Here is a 19,850-nt window from a genome sequence, read left to right as displayed (position 1 = left end):
TTACACACACACACACACACACACACACACACACACACACACACACACACTCTTGACAGATGAAGCGAGCATCATGGGCAGTTTTTTACTTTTATTTTGAATGATTATTGACAGTCTGGGCCAATATAAGTATATACAGTCTGGGAATTCCTGTTACTTCAAGTGAACTATATGAACGCTAAGCCACAGTTGTTGAATTTTGGGACAGCAGGGCATCTGCACACCTTTATGAAGTGTTGAAAGAATGTATAAGTGCAGAAATATGTATGAATTCATGATTTTTTTTTCTGGTTCATTTTCATACCCTTAGGCCACATGTAATTAATCTTATTTCAGTCATTTTTACATATTCTTTTCACATATTCTCAAAACAGAATCCATGCATATAGTATATGTGCTGGGAAAGACCAAAGTAGACGACCTAAAACATACATACACACATGCGTTTATCAGTCAGCCTGGCCATAAAACAACATGTATCCAGGTTTGTTTTCATAGCTTTGTGTGCTATAAGTAATGGATCTGATTACAGTCATGTCCGTGGTGATTAAAGATACATACACTGAAAACAAAACACACGCCTGGCTGCTCTCAGAGTCGTCTCCTGAATATTTTAAATGGTACACACAAGGGGCCGTGCACTCGGAGCGTCGGCCTGACCGCCATCGCTCCCTCCTCCTTCCATCCACACCTCCAGCGGCGTTTCCAGGGTAACGGCAGTGTCGGATCTCATAAGAGCGAGAGGCTGTTGATGTGAGTGTCCTGGTCCAGTGCTCTCTCTCCATCCCCTCATCATGCCTCGCTCTCTCTCGCTCTCTGCCACGTTCCTTCTCTCACATTTTCTATTTCTCCCCGTGCCCCCCCGCCCTTCTCTCTCACACTTTCCTTCTCATGTTCTCACTCATCCTCTTCTTCTCCTCCTTCATGCTCCCTCTCCCACTTTTTTCCTTCTTTCTCTCTTTCCTGCTCCTCTCCTCCACTGTGATGGTCCCCCAATATCTCTTCCCTACACTGGAAAGTCAGGAGCTCACAGACCAGCATTATGAGGTAAAGAATCTGTGAATGAGTCAAACTTTCACGCATTAACGTTACACAGGTTGGCTCATCACTCCGTGACACAACTCACAGGCCTCTTTTCCACTGCAGAGCCGAACGGTCCTGAGCACAGAAGGTAATCGTTCCAGTGACTTTCACTCAGACAAGGTTCGACAGGGAACAGGTATTGGACCCAAGCATCCTCCTGCGATAGTTTAAACTGGAAAACTATCAAATAGGTTCAATTTCCTTATATGGTTTCCAAATAAATGAAAGCAGTGCACAATTTTAAATGCACCATCCCATAAACATCAAGGCATAAATGTAACACCAAGTGATATACTTTGTCTTGTGGGCTTTTACTAAGCCCTGGTGTTTAGCCATCAAAACATTAAAAAAGCTACACACTTGCTGGAGCCTAAAACTGATAAAGCAGCTGAACTACTACGCTTGACAAGCTTGATGGTCTGTAGGTTATTTGGGTGAATGTTCCAGGGTAATGATGCCAGTTCAATGCGCAGTAGTGTTAGTCTGCATGTAGCAATATTTTGTTATTTTGACTCCTTAACAGCCTTATAAATTAATTTCACTAGACACACGTTTACTTTCCCCCCCAGTGATTTACAAAAATGGCATTCATTTGTTCAATCACAGATTAGACCCAGGGTTTCTAATATGGACATGAATTTAACTACAGGCACTGCTTCTATACGGAGATCTATTTCAACATGTACACAGTGCATAGTGGCTATTCTGTGTCTGCTAAACATCAATTACATAACTATGGTGACGTGTTGTGAGACTGTAAGATAACTTTGCTTATTCACCAGTGTTTTCTGACAGTCCCACAATGTTCCACTCAGATCATGATTCAATTTAAAAATTAGACCATATTACAGCTGATTACTAGCATAAATTTACTTTGCATAAATAAAAATTCTCATCAGAAATTTTGTGAGTAGTTCCAAACTATTTTTTTTAATTGTTGTAAGAATATTTTAGGATTTTTTAAAATCATTTATCTTATTCTGCTTATTTCTGTTATAAGCATTACATCTTGAAACAAGCAAAATTTTTCAAAATTGTTCAGTTACTTATTAACACAAATAGCTAATCAGCCAATCACACGGCTGCATTTAGGCGTGTAGAGGTGGTCAAGACGACTTGCTGAAGTGCAGACCGAGCATCAGAACGGGGAAGAAAGGGGATTTAAGGGACTTTGAACGTGGCGTGGTTGTTGGTGCCAGACGGGCTGGTCTGAGTATTTCAGAAACTGCTGATCTGCTGGGATTTTCACGCACAACCATCTCTAGGGTTTACAGAGAACTTTCCAAAAAGAGGAAATATCCAGTGAGCGGTCAGTTGTGTGGACGAAAATGCCTTGTTGATGTGAGAGGTCAGAGGAGAACGGGCAGACTGGTTCCAGATGATAGAAAGACAACAGGAGCTCAAATAACCAACCAGAATCTCTGAGGAACGTTTCCAACACCTTGTTGAAAGTCTGACACGAAGAATTAAAGCAGTTCTGAAGGCAAAAGAGGATCCAACCTTTTACTAGCAACCTTTTACTGTACCTAATAAAGTGGCCGGTGAGTGTAATTCACCCATTGAGAAAGTGACACAGAGGAATTTGACAAGAAATTGTTCATTTTAGGTGCATTTGGCCTTTTGTATTGTGACCTAGAATTAACCTACCGGTGTGCATATCTTCAAGAGTTTTTATATTATGCTGATAAAACTGATGAGTGATAAAATAGTGATAGAGCCAAAAAATGTTTTTCTTTGAGGACTGTTTGCCTTACAACTCTCTGCATGTACCTGTCCGCCCTGCATGTGTTTTAAAATGTGCTTTAGTCCAAAGCCTCATCTCAAAACTATGGTAAAACAGTGTCCTATAAGCATCATGCAATGCATGTATGAACATTTTGTGGAAGTTTTTTTTATGTGAGCTTTTAGAAGCATTAGACACTTCAGACATCTGGTTCCTATCACAGCTGTTGAGAACAGTCCTAAATTTCTCATGAATATGCGCATTTCACATCAAAACACACAGAATGACTGAAATTGTGAAAGAATTGTCTAGAAACAGGTTAAATATTCTTGTAATATTATTTCTAATAATAATAATAATAATATATAGTGATCATATTTTAATAATTATACAGGCAGATTTACTTGAAAGAGGCCCCAGACATTCTGTAATAACTCTCTCTAGGACGAAGCAATCTGAACAAAACAACGTGCTCCTCAGTATATGGACCTTTAAACAAGCTGGGAAGCCCCCGTGATTAACCTCCGTTTGCAACTTCAGGGTGCAGACCCCCGTACCCCTTCATGAGCCTGGCAGAAAACAGAGATCACTTCCAGCATTGCATGTAATGCAATCAATTACACATAAATTAGATTTTTTTGGACAAAATACATCATGGGGGCACATTTTTCAATACGTTTTGATGCCTTTGTGTGAATATTAAGGGAATTTATGAACAGTGAAAAAAAAACACAAAAAGGTAAGACTATAGCCTTACGTATTTTATCAATTTTGGTGCAATATCAAATGTACATTTTATGATGGATTTAGAATTTTTTGGACAAAACGCATCATGTGGAGGCATTTCCCAACAAAGTTTGATGCCTTGGGGTGAATATTTGCTGCAATATCAAATGTAAATCAAGCTATGTAGTGAAGTTTTGGTTCTGGTTGCTTCATCATAACGAGAGTTACAGCAGAATATTCAGGGCCTCTTTCCAATGAGTTTCATAAATCACATAATTTTCTATAATATAGAATTCCTATTATAGAAATATATCATATTGATAAATGTTACTTATATTAACTACACTTAAGATGCTGTGCCAAGATTCCACTCGTGTAAATCGTTCCTCCTGTAGTCATATTTGTGTATTTGGTGCATATTTTCTATTTCTGGATCATTCCAAAAGAATCACAGGCAAACAAAATCATGCTGAAATTTTGCACAACACTTCTATGAAAAATGTTGAGAGAAAAAAAAAAAATCATTATTTAGTAAAATTGTGAGGCTGGAGATTTACACCGTACGGCATGGTTTCAGAAAGCTCTGGATAAATCACAGCATACACCCCTGCAGGCGAGGGCAGTCCCCGTCCCTCCCACGCACTCCAGTGGCCCCTAAAGCCCACTGGGTGGGGGCCAGGAGGTTATGGGAGGACTTAGAGAGCCCTCTCCAAACACAGTGTGAGCTCAAGAGGGGGCAGAATAGAGGATTAGCCCTGACTGAAAGCCTGCCTGCAGCTGAAGAGCGAGGCTGCAATCAGAGACAGGGAGGAGGCTGACTCACATCTGCTCAGTGCACATAACCACAAGCCCTCTAACGCACTGGAAACACACACCCACTTCTCATCTCTGACCCTCTTATGGCTAAATCATCATGACAGAGGTAAAAAAATATTTTCTCTATTAAATAAAAATGTCCTTGTAAAGTCTTCGATAGTCATGTTTATGACTTGCCAAAGCCCAATTCCCTGCTCTCATGCCAACACGTGAAAGGAGATACATTTTGGACTACATTCACATTACAAGCCTTATTGTTCAGATTTTTTGCTCCTCTCTTTCTCTCTCTGAGGTCTCGAAGGTGAAGATGGGCAATACATGAATATGCTGTAGACATCAGGGTTGGACGATATAATGGTAATAAAATTTACTGCAGTAATTCAAAATGACAACATTTCATAATGATGACAGTATTTCAGATAAAGACTTTGCACCATTTCAAAATCACTAGAACAAGGCCTGTGCTGTGCGGTGCTGTGTGGCACCTTTGGCCTGCTAACTAAGTGATCGTTAGCTTAGCTAAAATGCTACACAGACTTAAAAACCACAGAACAGGTTCGATTTAGGTCTTCTGTCACTTCAACACCAGTAACTCGATATCTGCTCTTTCGGTCATCAGTTTCTACCCTCCACTGTTGTTTCAGCAGGGCACCATTAGTCAGAATCAAACATGTCTTATGGCACTGTTTGGACCTGTAGCCTGCTTGCTAAGCTAGCGTTAAGTTAGCTGATCAGTTTACAGGTCCAAAACTTCAATGGTAGTTGCTCAACCCCAGCCCATCAGATCTGAGCCATCAAATGTTTTTCAGTGCTTTAGTTAGCCAGAATCAATGTTAACCAGCTCCTCTCTCCTAGGTAGCAGCACTGTTTAACATCTAGCAAGTGTTAAGTAGATGGTTTGACATTTATTGGAATGAAACTTTTTGATCATTTTCTATTTCGAAACAACGCATGATGAGACGGCACAAAAGCAACATGAATGAATATTCATTGGGCAGTCGTGGGCTGGAGGTTAGGGAACCTGACAGTTCGACACTCTGAGCCGGAAGGACATGACTGAGGTGTCCTTGAGCAAGACGCCTAACCCCCAGCTGCTCCCCAGGAGCTGCAGACAGGGCTGCCCACTGCTCCAGGCAAGTGCGCTCACTGCCCCCTAGTGTGTGAGCTCACTAGGGTATATGTGGTGCTTCCCTGCACAGATGGGTTAAAATGCAGATGCGAAATTTTCCCCATTGTGGGACTAACAAGCGTCACTTAATCTTCATCTTCATGTAAATTAATTTAAAGACATGGCCTCACAGGTCATCCAGGTCCATGTGTAAGGCTTCTAGAAAGCGCTTCCTTATTCCAAGACACAATTGCAAAAAAATAAGGTGAAGCAGACGAGAAGTAACCGCTTAAAATCCACATGGAGCCGAAGTCAGTATTATGTAAATGGTAGAAATCCTAAGCAATGTGCATACATGGGTGTTTTTGTATTATTTATCATCAGAGTATTCAGTATTTACTAGTAGGCAGCCTATATACTACAAGCACATCTTTTCCCCATACCTAAAACAAAATGATGAGGGCTAAGAAAATTAGGTGGGGCTTGGAAATACACTGAAGAAGCAGAAGATGAGATGATACTCAGTGTGCACTGTGCATAACCCAGATGCTACGCCAATGATTTGAAATTGTTCTCTCAGAGCTACACTGGATGCTAAGGACTGTGATTTGCTTGAAAAACAAAAGGATAGAGAACGGTCAAGCCAGCAGTGGCTTTATAAAGGCTTTTTATATTATATTCCATGCAATTAAAGGCTAGTTCAGAACACTGATGTGTTACTAAAGAGCTTTAGTCAGACGTCGGAGGTGGTGTAGATGTCTAAAGTTTCTTCCTGTTGTTAGGAGACTGCGAGTCCAACAGAGCATAAATGCGCAGTATGTGAAACGTTGAAAAAAAATAATTTACTCCTACAGATTTATCCCGTTTTGTGGAGCATTGTGTCTTTATGTATTGTGGTAAGGTTCTAAATATACTGCTGACCCCTACTCGACAGCTTTCATTTCAGATTCCTGTTGGAAAGAGTGAATAGGCCTCTATTCTGAAAGGACCAATATGTACATATAATGTCCTTAGCTGCTGCTGACACTGTGCCAGTAGAAGATGATGGCAACTGTGATATGCACATGCAAAGTGAATTGTGATGTAAGAAATGAAAAACGTATTCCAGTCTGACCCTTTCCAAATGTTCCACAACAATTTAAAAACAGCTATTGAGCTCGATTTCCCAACATTCCTGACAACGCTATTATATAATATAAAAATGATTTTCCACCAACTGAGCTGTAAGGAGGTGGCAGGAGGTGGCAGTAAGCATGTCTCAGCTGAGCGAAGTGGCCTGCATGGGCTATAATGCCTCAACAGATCAGTTTAACAGGCCATTAAGAGCTTTAAATGTCATAGGGAAGACGTTACTGTGTGCAAAACTTAACAGGAACTCTGTAAACTGAATAATATCAGAGCAAAATGCTTGTATTTTCTTTTCCTGATAATCACACGGCTGCCACATTCTGAATATTACAGCAGTGGTCACCAACCGTCCGTCTTGATACCCGTTCCTGCATATGTCCCTTCCAACCCACAACTCATTCTCATCATCGAAGACTTCTGCGGGCAATGATAAGAGAACCAGGTGGGGTTAGAGGTGGGCAACATGGCACAAATACAGAATCACGATACTTTAGCCAATTTTCACCGTTCACAATTAGTTATTTCATCATATTTAATTTTTCTGACATCTGACATGTCAGAGGAGGCAAAAATGTAGAAGTAGCGCAAAATGTAAAAGATGCTATCAAAAACTTTGAGCACAAATGATTTTCATTTAATGTTTCACATTCTGCGCTGCACTGAATGAACCTAAACAGGACCAATCATGCTCTCTTTTTAGTGAAACATGCAGTTTGTCAGTATTCTGTGTATCCACGGTTTATTCCAAAAGGCCCACTGTGATATAGTGGGATGTAATTTACCACAATAACAAAAAAGTACTGTCCTACTGCCGAGCCCTAGTGGGGTCAATTCTCTCAGGAAGGTAGACCTCCAGAAGCAGGGCTGGTGACCTCTGCATCACAGTAACATGTAATTCAATACACTCTCAGAAATAAAGGAAGTAAACTGTTCAGTGCACCTCCTGTCACTGGGGTGGTTCCCTCAAGGCTCCATCTCAGCGCCTTTAGTCAGGGAACATAACTGAACCATAATCCACTGAAATGATGTGTTCTGAGCACGGGTGTCCACCTCATTGCTCCCCACCGTTACAGTCCGTCACTAAATTTGGAGCTATGGTCACAGCAAAGCTGAAAACATACCAGCTAGTGCTCTTCAGACTCCACAAGTTAAACAAAACAAACGTCCCAGGCATACACTCTTTGATAATGGTATGAAGCTGTCTCTGGGGCAGTGACTCTCTTATCGCTGGGGTGGTTCCTTCAATGATCCATCTCAGTCCCTTTAGTTAGGGAACATAACTGAACCATAATCCACTGAAATGATGTGTTCTAAGCTGTACTGACTCTACACACCCCGCCTCGCCTCCAGGCTTTTATTCTACTGTTCTGATTTAAAACATTTGGTTATGAAACTTTTCAACTTTTCAACTAGAATGTATTTATTAATTAATTTAAGGCTCACAATCAGACCTTAAAACCACTGTTATACTTCTGAAGAAACATTTACATTGTTTGTACCTTGATGAATGAAAAATGGACCTGAACAGAACCTTCATTTCTAACAGTGTATCTATGAAAGAATGAGGTTTCTGTAGAGAAAATCATGCATCTTATTTTAGATACTTTTCTCAAGTAGTAAAATGTAGGCTAAGAGATATTATTGATACAGAACTCATACAATAAGCTAGCACCCACTCACACTAATGTCCTTAACTTCTGATTGCACTGAAAAACTAATAAGGTCAAGAATAAGACCTTAAATTATCACATTACGGTCAAATAAATCAGAAAAAAAACTAATTTAGATAATCAGAAGAGTACAGCAGAATGTGTAACTCACCTGTCTGGCTGGTGGTGACGTTGACAGACACTAGGTGTCGGGGGCTGGGGCTCAGGTCAGAAACGCCGTTTAGGGCCTCAATACTGAAGGTGTAATTGGTCCGAGGCTGCAGCTCAGTGACCAATACTCTGGGATGGGCCAGGCCGAACTGTCGGGGGTTAAAGTGAGGTCCGCTTCCGCAGGGTACACACCTCTCGCCTGTCCCGCTGGCTCCTGGGGCCGCCTCGCCCGAACATTTTTTACAGTGGACACTGTAGGTGACATCACCTCTTCCACCACTGTCGCGTGGTGGACTCCACTCCAAAGTCACTGCTGTCTCGTTCACCGTGGAGATGGGGTTGCCTGGTGCTGATGGAGGTCCTAATACACACACACACACACACAAAATAAATCAGCCAGAATATGTTTGGTGTAGGAATTTCACTTCTTGATATGTGCACTTAAGATACAACGGCTAACGCAGATAACTTGTATTGGAAGTTTGGGTACATCAGTCAACACTGCGCATTCACTGCATCCCTAATCATCTCATACCTCTATCCATGTTAAAGGAAGAGCTCAGTCAAATAATTCTAATGTTGCCAACAATAAAGCAATGTGAACACGTAGCAGTTAGCATTATGATAAATTCACGTTTATTTGTGGCTCCATATCTATGCCATCATATTTGGTCAAACACAGACAATGTTCCTAAGCCGCTTATCCTACTGGGTGGCGGGGGAAGCTGGAGCCTATCCCAGAGCGGAAGGCAGTATACACCCTGGACAGGCCGCCAGTTGGCGGGGCAGGTAATCTCAAACAGACGTGCTTATATCGCTTCTGACACTGTGTGACACACTGTGATCCAAACAAATGGACGAAACCTCATCACTGTGCAGGAACAATATTGTATGTGGAGCCAGTGACATACAGGACACCAAAAAAGGCTGATGTAAATGAGCTTACTTGTGCAGGCCATGGAGCGAGGGTCAGTCTCTGCTCTATGGAAGCCCCTCTCACACACACACTCTGAGGCCTTGTCCTGATGAGAGTAACTATGTGGGGGGCACTTCACGCAATAGGCGTCCATGGCAGAGGCCTTGTAGAAGCCGGAACGACAGGCTGTGAATAAAATGGAAAAACAAAGAGTTGTTCATCAGAAATGTGGAGCACTTACACAACTTAAGCTGCAGGAGGAAAAAAGGCACAACAGAGTACACACACACAGCCTGATGATGCAGAGTGCTTTGGATTGGACTGATCTGCAATGAACTGTAAAGAAAAGAAAGCTAGCCAGGCCTAAATAGAAACTGCCGAGACCCAAACGTTGCTCAGATCTAATGTGAGGGAGGCTCTCTGTTCAGTTCTCGTCTAGTTGTGCAGCGAAGCATGGCTAACGGCCTGGCTGCGGGACTGGGGATGGGGCAGGCACGTGCCGATAGAGTGCCTGTGTTTATGTGAGCAGGGCGTGGGTTAAGTGTGTCCTTGCCGATTGGCCTGTGTGAGTGTGTGTGAGTGTGTGTGTGTGAGTGTGAGTGAGAGTGAGAGAGAGAGAGAGTGCGCATTGGAGCGCGGCACCTCCGGGACGGCACGCCAGACTCCCATATTGCCCGCAAAACTAAAAGCAAACCCTTTATTTTTGCAAACACGTCTCAAACATGTCACTTCTCATCAAGCACAGCATGCCGCCTCCACCCTAGTTGCCTCCCTTTTCCGAGGGCCAGGCACTGCTCCGCTGGCATCTCTAATGGACGAGGAAAGCAGCGACGCAGCACTGCTCCCTGCACTCCACAGCTCAGTCGGGTCACCTTGGCCCACTGACGAGTTTCTCAACATGTTTCTCGCCCTTAGACACATCCGTCCCCATGCTAGCGCAGTAGCTGAAGTGACAGTTACAAAGTGGCAATAAAGCCAATTTACATAACATTCCCCTGACCCCAAAAGTAATCGACGAGCCGGGACATGCTTGATATCCAAGTTTCCTTCTTTAGCCTCATGGTGCCTACACAAACCTGATGTAGCTAAGAAGTAATGAAAGCTTATAGCCCACTAATTAGCTCTGTGCAAACTGCATGCCTAAATTATCACACGTATGCTTGAAACCATGTCGAGTTGTTTAGCAATCTCAACCAGATCTAGGCCCAGGACACACCAAGCCAACTACTGGCCACTTGACCGTGTCGATAGTGAGCGTCGGTGGCCGAATGCTGCCTGCAATCAGTGTGGCATGCATGGCACTGTTGGCTCAAGTCGGTCCTCATCAACGCTTGGAGCACGCTGAATTGCCACCGGCCAAGAGAGAGGGTGAACAAAGAGAGAAGCAAAAGCGAGAAAGAAATCAGCGCAAGAAAATTGCACTCTCAGGAGGACGCACAATCATGACCAGCCTCGTTCTTTAGTAGCTGTGTAAGCAGCCAAGCTGTAGCACTAGGAGCGGGCATTTGAATTATTTTTGCTCTGTGCAAATGTGCAACGTGAAATAAACAAGTCCGCAGGTTTTGTGAATCTAAAATTATGATTAATAGCCAGTGCAGTTTGCACAGTGTATAAGCATTCGTTACTTATTAGCTATATTAGCAGCCTCAATTAAGCAATATTGTATTTTTGTAGCAATAATATAGAAATCCAAGCACCACAGTAGCGCTTGTCCCCACAGTCATGTATAAAGTGTGAGCACCACAATTTAAAGAAAAAAAAATGTCAAATATTATAAAATACATAATGAAAGCTCCCCAGGGGTCGTGTCACTGGTGTCACCGCGCAACAACAAAAATATTTTGAAATAAAAGTCACGCTGCTGATGTCACTCGACTGCCGTTCACCTGTTTCCTGAGGATCTATGAAGAAAAGCTCATGGCAAGTCCAAATGCATTTCAGTTCTCAAGAGATTTTCTCACTCAGCTCATGATCTCATATGAAGCTTTTAGCTGACGTCACTGGGGTGACCGACTTCATTCTTAGATAACTAGATAGAATAGAATAAAAATTGATTACATTCCATATTTTATTGGATGTTCCATAACTGACAACATGTGGTTTGATGTTCTGTAGCAGCCTTTTAGTAAAATGCATTTTTCATTAAAAACGTCTCTGGTGTTACTTTTCTTATGTGTAACACGAATGATGATCACTGATGATGATAAACCTTTTAATACTCCTGATTAGAGTATGCCCTAATTGGCAAGGCCTATTAAACTGACCAGGGTTTCCTTTTCTCCCCTCAATTAAATAATAACATCAGCGAGGCTCCCTGTTATTACTGATATGACATTGCAATGGATAATTGAAAACATGAGAAATATTAATGTCATACATCCAATATAACTGCATCATAATGTTCAGGCCATCTTCACTGCCTCCAATTCATTAACTGCTTTACAACCAGTTCACCACAGCTTAATCATGCCCATTTGCATGGGATTAATACACTTAGCAGCAAACCACTGCTTTAATATACATCATCCCATTTTATATATTAATCTTCAGAAATCATTAAAATCACACAGTAGGGGCAACGGCTTATGCAATTTATATATGGTCTGTGATTTTGTACCGTGCATTTTTCTTCCTTATCTGCCTTGGTTAATTTGTTCTCTTATAACAAGACGACTCACTTTCACATACATCAAGAAAAAAAACCCAAAATTAAATGCACTCACAGCAACATAAAGCCAACAGGCATGCTCTACGCCGCCTTGGCATGCAGGCTTTCTTTAGATTAAAGACAGGGAAACTTACTTTAAATGCTCAAATCTGGTCTGAAGCAACACAGACCACCACAATTGAGACCACATTTACTGAACTAAAGGCTCCGTTTTATTGTCTGGTAGTGTGAAATTACACAGTTCATCACTCTCCATGGCAAAACACGCTGAATTTTTTCCAGCCTGAGTTTTCTCCAGTAATTTATGTAATAAAAACCGTTCAAAGTAGTGAAATTGTCAGCTGTTCTTGCCAGCTTGCCATCTCGTTCAATGAACCGGCTTGTAACCAAGCTCGTAGTGCATAAATCGTAGTATTTTCCTTTGTGCTAACCATGCTAACTGAGTTTCCCCCATACCACAAATATTCTTCTTTCCTCTACTTAACACATTCACACACACACACACACACACACACACACACACACACACACACACACACACACACACACACACACACATCTTTATCCCTCATGCCTATACCGCCGCTTTAGCGAAAGCTTTCTGCTAACAGGCTTACTGTAACATAAATCCGCGATATGAGAACGTGCACGCTCGCTGACCCAAATAGTTTCAAGCCAGTACCTAACTTCACATTGCAGCCTGGAGAGCTAAGCTAAGTCCCAGCTCTGCCAGCGGTAACATAAAGAAAGCAGGGATTAAGACACTAACTCACAGGTTCATGATCAAGTTACCATACAGCACTGTATTAGCTAGTGGAGCTGATTATGGCATCTGTGCCTGTGGTCCATTTCAAACAGTGTAGTGAAAGTTGAGCAAAGTGCTAGCGATGAGCTAGAACCAAATCTTGGGAGTTGTGTGTACATTGATTTTAGTACATTTTCAGGACTAAAATGCCCTGACTCTGTAGGAAAAGCAGGAAAAGCAGGAAAAGGTGTATAGCTGCACTCTGTAGTTCTACAGTTACAGACTGTAGTCCATCTGTTTCTCTGATACTCTGTTACCCTGTTCTTCAGTGGTCAGGACTCCCATGGACCCTCACAGAGCAGGTACTGTTTGGGTGGTGGATCATTCTCAGCACTGCAGTAACACTGACGTGGTGGTGGTGGTGTGTTAGTGTGTGTCGTGCTGGTCTGAGTGGATCAGACTCAGCAGTGCTGCTGGAGTTTTTCAACACCTCAGTGTCGCTGCTGGACTGAGAATAGTCCACCAACCAATAATATCCAGTCAGCAGCGTCCTGTGGGCAGCTTAATTTTCTCCTCTCTCTCTCGAAGATGAAAGCTTTAAGGACAGTCGTGGGCTGGAGGTTCGGTAACTGGCCCTGTGACTGTAAGGTTGCCGGTTCGATCCCCAGTGCCAGCAGTCCATGACTGAGGTGTCCTTGAGCAAGACACCTAACCCCCAATTGCTCCCCAGGCACCGTGGACAGGGCTGCCCACCGCTCCGGGCAAGTGTGCCACGGCCCCCTAGTGTGTGTGTGTGTGTGTGTGTGTGTGTGCTCACTAGTGTGTATGTGGTGTTTCACGTCACGGATGGGTTAAGTGCGGAGGTGAAATTTCCCCATTTGTGGGATTAAAAAGTGTCACTTAAACTCTTGTTTTGCTTATCTGACGGTAAGAGTTCTGATGGTCTACCACATCTTGCAGAATTGCTAGGAGTCTCATTTTCTCTCTTCGAATATGTTTTTGCTCTCAGCTTTTGGAAACTCACGTTCACATTTTCTTTTTATGTTCTCTTTCCTTATGCAAATGGATTATCTTATGTCTAATCTCCTTAGAAATATCTGCTGATTGAAAAAAAATGATTAAATTGTACTTAATGCTGTTTTGAATGGAAATTGATGAAATTAATTGAATCAGCGGTGGCCTCTGCACAGTACTGTATGAATGACCACATGTCCTGACTTTTCATAAAAACAAGTGTGTGTGTGTGTGTGTGTGTGTGTGTGTGTGTGTGTGTGTGTGTGTTGCGGTTTCCAGCTCCTCCGCTTCTCGCTGCCAAATCTGACAGGCCTTAGAAAGCTTGGCCTCTCGTGGAACCCCACCAGCCTGACGTGCCAAAGCCCGCGCCTCGGCAACAAGGCCAGCTCTATATGTGCCCGTTAGCCGTTAACTATAGAACAAGGCAAGAAAAGAAAACAGAGGCATAAAAAGGGTCCTGGAGAATCGGTTTGACCCTGAGCTGAGCGCTAAGGAATTCCTCCATACTTGGGCAGCGTTTTTGAGTGTAGCAATCATGGAGGGCCTGAAAAGAAGGGCTGTGACGGGTTGTTCCACATTTTCCAAGAGAGGATTTAAGTACCATTTCTAGAGCACCTTGTTGAGCTTGGACCTTCCATTGTCCTCATCGAGCAAACCATGAATGCTAGGCTGTGGATGCCATGGTCACCATACCGTGCAGCAAAGAGTCAATGTAAATAAACAAGAGAACCTACACTTTGAAAAATAAGAGATAAAGTATCCCAGCACAGAAGAACCATTTTCAGTCCTTCATAGAACATTTGAGCTAACGGTTTTACATTTTAACAAATGCCAGAACCTTTTTACAGTTTTAAAGAACCACAATGCAAGGATTCTATATCAACTAAAAGATGCATCTAAGCTAGGAAGCATTCAGGAGCCTTTATTTTTAAGGAGTGTAACACAGCAAATCAATCTGTCTAACAGAATCCCTCTCTGAGCTCCCATTCTCAAAAGTGCCATATCGACCTGAGAGCCAAGTTTCAATCAAGCCAAAGGGAGAACAATAAAAGGAAAACATCTTCATTAGATGAGAGATGGCTCACTTATCAAATATTTAAATGCACATGGCTGGTGCATTCTTTGATCAATCTAATCAATAGACTTTATGTATGATATCCGAGTCCAAGGAGATTGCAAACCTGGCTTGGAAAAGGAAAGCGAGAGAGTTTGTGTTTGTGGGTAATGAAGAAAGACACTGAAGGCAATGAGTGAGTTTAATGCCTCCTCCTTTGGGATGAATGGCTGCAGGTGTAATTCTCATTCAGTGCACGGCCTCTAGTCCATAATGAATGAGGCAGATCAATAGACATCAACCTGCCACCTTGACAGCAAGTCAGCAAGAGAGGATCCCCCATCACCCCATCATAAAGTTGACACACACACCCACCCACACACACACACACACACACACACCCACCCACACCCACACCCCAGGCTTTTACCATACACTCTCAAGAACTTGTTAGTGTGTGTTGTGCTGGTACGACTGGATCAGACACAGCAGTGCTGCTTTATGAAACGTGAGTTCAGAACCAAAAGTCATATTTTACAACTATGATTTTGACAGCCGGCTCAGTCAGTAAAGCATTGTTTAACTCCTTTGGCACAGAAGCCATAAAACACAATTTCCACCTGCATTAAAGCTCCTCAGTTGATCTACATAACATTTCTTTTCCTCGCGAATGTCGATGGAAATGATTTACAAAACTAGAAGCAAACTGAATTTTTCTTTTTAGCTGAGGAAGCAAGCCAACATGACAAATGTGACATTTTTTGTAAAAATCATAAGTATGGCATACAGGAATGGCATTGTTTGATGCCCTACATTTAAAATAAAAGGGTCACTAAAATGTAAATAAAGAGTAGGTTAGCTTTTTTAATGTAAATGTTGTACAACATAAAATAGAAAACAAAATAGCTGATAATCCAAAAAATGGGTGGAACGGTTAATATATCGCTGCTGTCAGAACAAAACCTTGCATCTCCAAAATGGTAACTTTACAGGAGAGCGAAAAAACATACGTATGTCAATGGAACCAGACGTTTTCCCCAGTAATTTTAGTTTGTTTCTTTTGGTCCATTCATCATGAAATTTATACACAATGTAAAGAACAGGCTTTTTCAAACTATGTCAGAAACTGAAAAAGTAAAAAGTGCAAAAATGGACATATAAGGTGTTGTTCCAACAGCATTAGAGGGGCTCATTTCTAAAAGCGATTTTACAGATTGTTTATTTATTTATTTATTTGCAGTTACGTTTATTTCAAATATGAAAAAAAGCTGCACTTGTGCTGTCTGCTTTGTCTTGCCAAGGGGGCTTCTCTGCCCTCCCGCCATTGCTCACTAGCAGCTCAACACAGCCATAACATTTTCTAGTGAGGTCCTGCAGAAAGAGCTTAACTGAAATCACTGTGGTATACTTTTGACCACATTAAATTATATCAGCCGTTCAGCACTTTAAACTTAATATAAGTCACAAAATATTCATTTTGGTTGTGCCCTAATACATTCCCCAGTAGAGGCCATTATTTGCAATAGGGAAAAACCGGACCTCTGTAGATCATTCAAACGGGAATTAAAAGGGGGCTGGGCAGGTAATGTGTAGCCCCCCATTAGGCATGCTCTTTTTCGGCAGAGATGATAAAGGGGCATTCTCAGAACATGAAAAAGACAGCCTGTTTTCCAGAGGGAGGGGGTGTGTGTGAGAGAGCGACGGCGGCTGAGCTTTTAGTGATTCACACGCTTCAATTTTACAACATCACAGGCTAATTCAAAATGCACTGGAGAGGGGCTAAGGTGGAGAGGGCAGCGGGTTTGGAATGGAGGGTTCTTGCCCCCCCCCCCAAAGAGGCTTATGTAATTGTCTCCATGGCAACATAATTCCAAAATGCACCTTCATTGTTGGATGTGAATCTTGACACATTCTTCAGGGAATCCATAGTAAAACAGCAGCAGCCTCGTACAGCCTTAAGAGCCGTGTGCAGAGGTACATTCATATACAGTGCAGTGTTTTTAGTTCAACTACATCTACTACTAGGAGTTCAGCTATAAAGGACAGTGATTCCTCTATGGTCCACTCAATGTAGACGCAAATGCCCTCAAATTCAAGTTGACATTTTGTATGCAAAGCCTCAACAACAAGAACTGAAACTGTTCAACTGCTGCACAGACATAAACAGTAAATAAATATGGACCCAACATCCAACAATGGCTTCAAAAATGGTGAATTTGCATCCACAAACTCCATCTTAATTTCCTTGCTTTTCCTTTTCACTTCTCCATGAAAGGCAAGTTTGATCAATCTGGCACTTTTCCATTTTGGCTCCATTCATCTCTACATCAATCCCTTCAACTTGAGCTCTTTTGCCAAACTCTGTCTTCCTCCCCTTTGCTTTCGCTCCTTTTGTGCCGTCTGAACTCTGTTTCAAGTGTTTCAACTACTTCAAACGCTCCAATATGGCGCTTTCCAGAAATGAAATGCTCACATGTAAATTTATCCACTTAAAATTCTTATTATCCTGAATTCCAAACAAAAAGTACTCTTTTTGAAGTCCTGTTCATTGGATTTGGCACTTTTGGCAGCAGAAAGTTGCCACTAAAACGCACTGAAACTCCAAGCTGTAGCCATCAGTTTCTAAGTGCAAGTTCAGACTATCAGGCCTGTCATGATCATAAACTTTTAGCTAACGAATAATAAGTGGTGGACAGTAAATGTCATTAGTTTCTGTACTTAAGTATTTTTTGGTGTATCTGTACTGAAGTTTCTCCACTCTGGGCGACTTTTTCCTTTCACTCCACTACATTTCAGAGTCTAATATCCAACTTTTTTCATTCCTTTTGGTTTCTGTGTATAAAAACGTAACACGTCCAAATGAAAGAAGCACAAAGCCAGAGCACCAATCAGGGCCCAGCGGTCACTTTGTTTAGAGCTGGTTTTGACCTGTTGGTCATATCGACCCAGTGCAGCACGCGGTTCAACGTCAGCGCAGCAGCGTAAAACTTTGGGAGAGTCTGTTCAACATAAATGATGAACTAACCTAACTTTGTGTAAATAGAGCTCAATATAGAAATATGTCCACATATGCAGTCGAGACTGACGCGGCTTTTTTCTGAATTTCTACAAACACCATTTCATTTTATAGTAAATGAGTTTGGGCTGGTTTATGTTTATGAACAGACGCCTACAGATCAACATAGTAAAGGAGCTCATCTGTGATCCTGAGTTTAAAGCCAGTTTTTATTCAACTTAAACTTGGAACTAAGTTGTAAATAAATCTGAAACTGAAACTTTGCTTGTGTGTAAAAAGTGATTTCAGAGCCACTCGGTTCTCCCTGATGGAAACTGTTTACCTTCAGTGTTTTGTGCTTCTGATCATTTTAATAGACGTCAGCGTCACTAATTAATGACGTCCTATTAAAAGACTGGTTTACCAAGAGAGACGCTGGAGGACTTTCACCTGAAATGAGTTCATGAAGCCAGTCTGGTTATAAAAATGATAACAGGACATCAGAGCCAGAATTCCTCTTTTAGTACTTTTACTTTATACTTAAGTACATTTGAAGGTAAATACTTTAGTACTTTTACTCAAGTGGAGGTCTAAAGGGAGGAACTTCTACTTTTTCTGAAGTAATATTTTACCCTGGGTGTCTATACTTTAACTCCAGTACATGGTTTGTGTACTTTGTCCATCACTGCGTCATATATGTAACTGTGATTAACAACTGAACTGTACATTAAGCCGTCTTGCTTCAAAACTGTCAATACGCAGAAACTCCAAACTCGAGCACAAATAAATAAACATTACTTACTGCCACTCTCTAAATGTTATAGCACCACTCAGAAGTTGTAACTTTGTTGTTTTTATAAGCCCCTTTACGTTTCAATACATGCATTTTCTGCTGTCTTTAGTAGTGTTTGCCTTAATCCAGATGAAAATGCATCCAATTTACACTTCCATGTTTGTTGCTTTGTAAGCAAATGACTGCAATACCTTCAGTCATCAAAATGCCCATAAGACTCTCGATCTACGATTAGCCGCATGTTGCTGACCCTGCTGTAGGCCAATCAAAGAGCTGCATGCGGCTCTTTTCCTGTCCTGTTGCGGCTCCACAGCAAAATCAGATTTTTAGATAAAAATAAAATGATCCTCCTTTGTAGTGAAATAAAACCCTGCACAGTTTAACAAAAATGGTCTTAAACCTTCTATTTAATGTAGGTTGACATGCAGACTGCTGGTCACCATAGCAACACAGACAACAGACTCGCCTAGCTAGTAGCTAACGAGAAAGCAAAGAGAAAGATTTGAGATGAACATCTATAATTTAGAGACTAATGAACTTTTGTACTTATAATCACTCCAGCTGGTTTCCTGGTATGATTAATGTGCAACGAAATACAATCAAACAAAACAAAAAAAAAAAAGTGTTGTGAATCTGAAGTCAGCTTGTCGTTCACCAGCTTCTTGTTCGAATGTTCTCGTGCCACCTTAAATGGTGCAGCAGTTACATTCTCATTTAAGGTGGAACAGTAAAATGTGAAGAAGCAGCTGGTGACCGACAAGCTGACTTCAGCCTCAAAAAAATAAATAAAGAAAAAAATAAATAAATAAAAAATATCGAACGATGAAATACGCTTTACAAGAAACTAACAAACATTCTACTTTTGCAGAAAAGTTTCCTGCTGGAGATGTGAGAAAAGCGGCTATAGCTGAGCTAAAGCTTAAAACAGAACAAAATAAGTCTCCGTTTTCGTTTCCATTTTTTTGGCCTTTACTGGGACATCAGTACATACTGAGACGTTACAGCCAAGACGGTAAAATGGACATAAAATGCTGTGGCTTCCATGGTGGATTGATTTTTGTTAAAAGACAAAATGGCTTTTCTTAACAGTTGGGTTGCTGACTCCTGTACTAGATGCTTATAATACAAAGTAGAAAAGATTTTGATTGGCTGGAGGGCTTTGCGTATTGTTGCCTTCTAGGACATCTATTATTATTATTATTATTCTTATCCAGTATTTCTGCTCATTGTTTTGATAAATCATAGTGTGATGATATTATAA

The 19,850-nt window shown here is 41.6% G+C and overlaps 1 protein-coding gene across 3 annotated transcripts in view; it reads right to left on the bottom strand.

Moving 5' to 3' along the window:
• ek1 (eph-like kinase 1) overlaps positions 1–19,850 on the bottom strand; it is a 136,092-nt gene that overhangs the window by 61,854 nt on the left and 54,388 nt on the right. For all 3 annotated transcript variants that reach the window (XM_037534053.1, XM_037534055.1, XM_037534056.1), the window contains exons 4-5: positions 9,351–9,506; positions 8,406–8,765 (exon numbers count right to left, since the gene is read on the bottom strand). In XM_037534053.1, coding sequence (XP_037389950.1) covers positions 8,406–8,765; positions 9,351–9,506 — 516 coding nt within the window. The remainder of the gene's footprint in view (positions 1–8,405; positions 8,766–9,350; positions 9,507–19,850) is intronic.

This window comes from Pygocentrus nattereri, chromosome 24, assembly GCF_015220715.1.
Source record: "Pygocentrus nattereri isolate fPygNat1 chromosome 24, fPygNat1.pri, whole genome shotgun sequence".
NCBI lineage: Eukaryota > Metazoa > Chordata > Actinopteri > Characiformes > Serrasalmidae > Pygocentrus > Pygocentrus nattereri.
The sequence above is the reverse complement of the archived record's forward strand: the minus strand, read 5'-3'. Positions and strand labels throughout refer to the sequence as shown.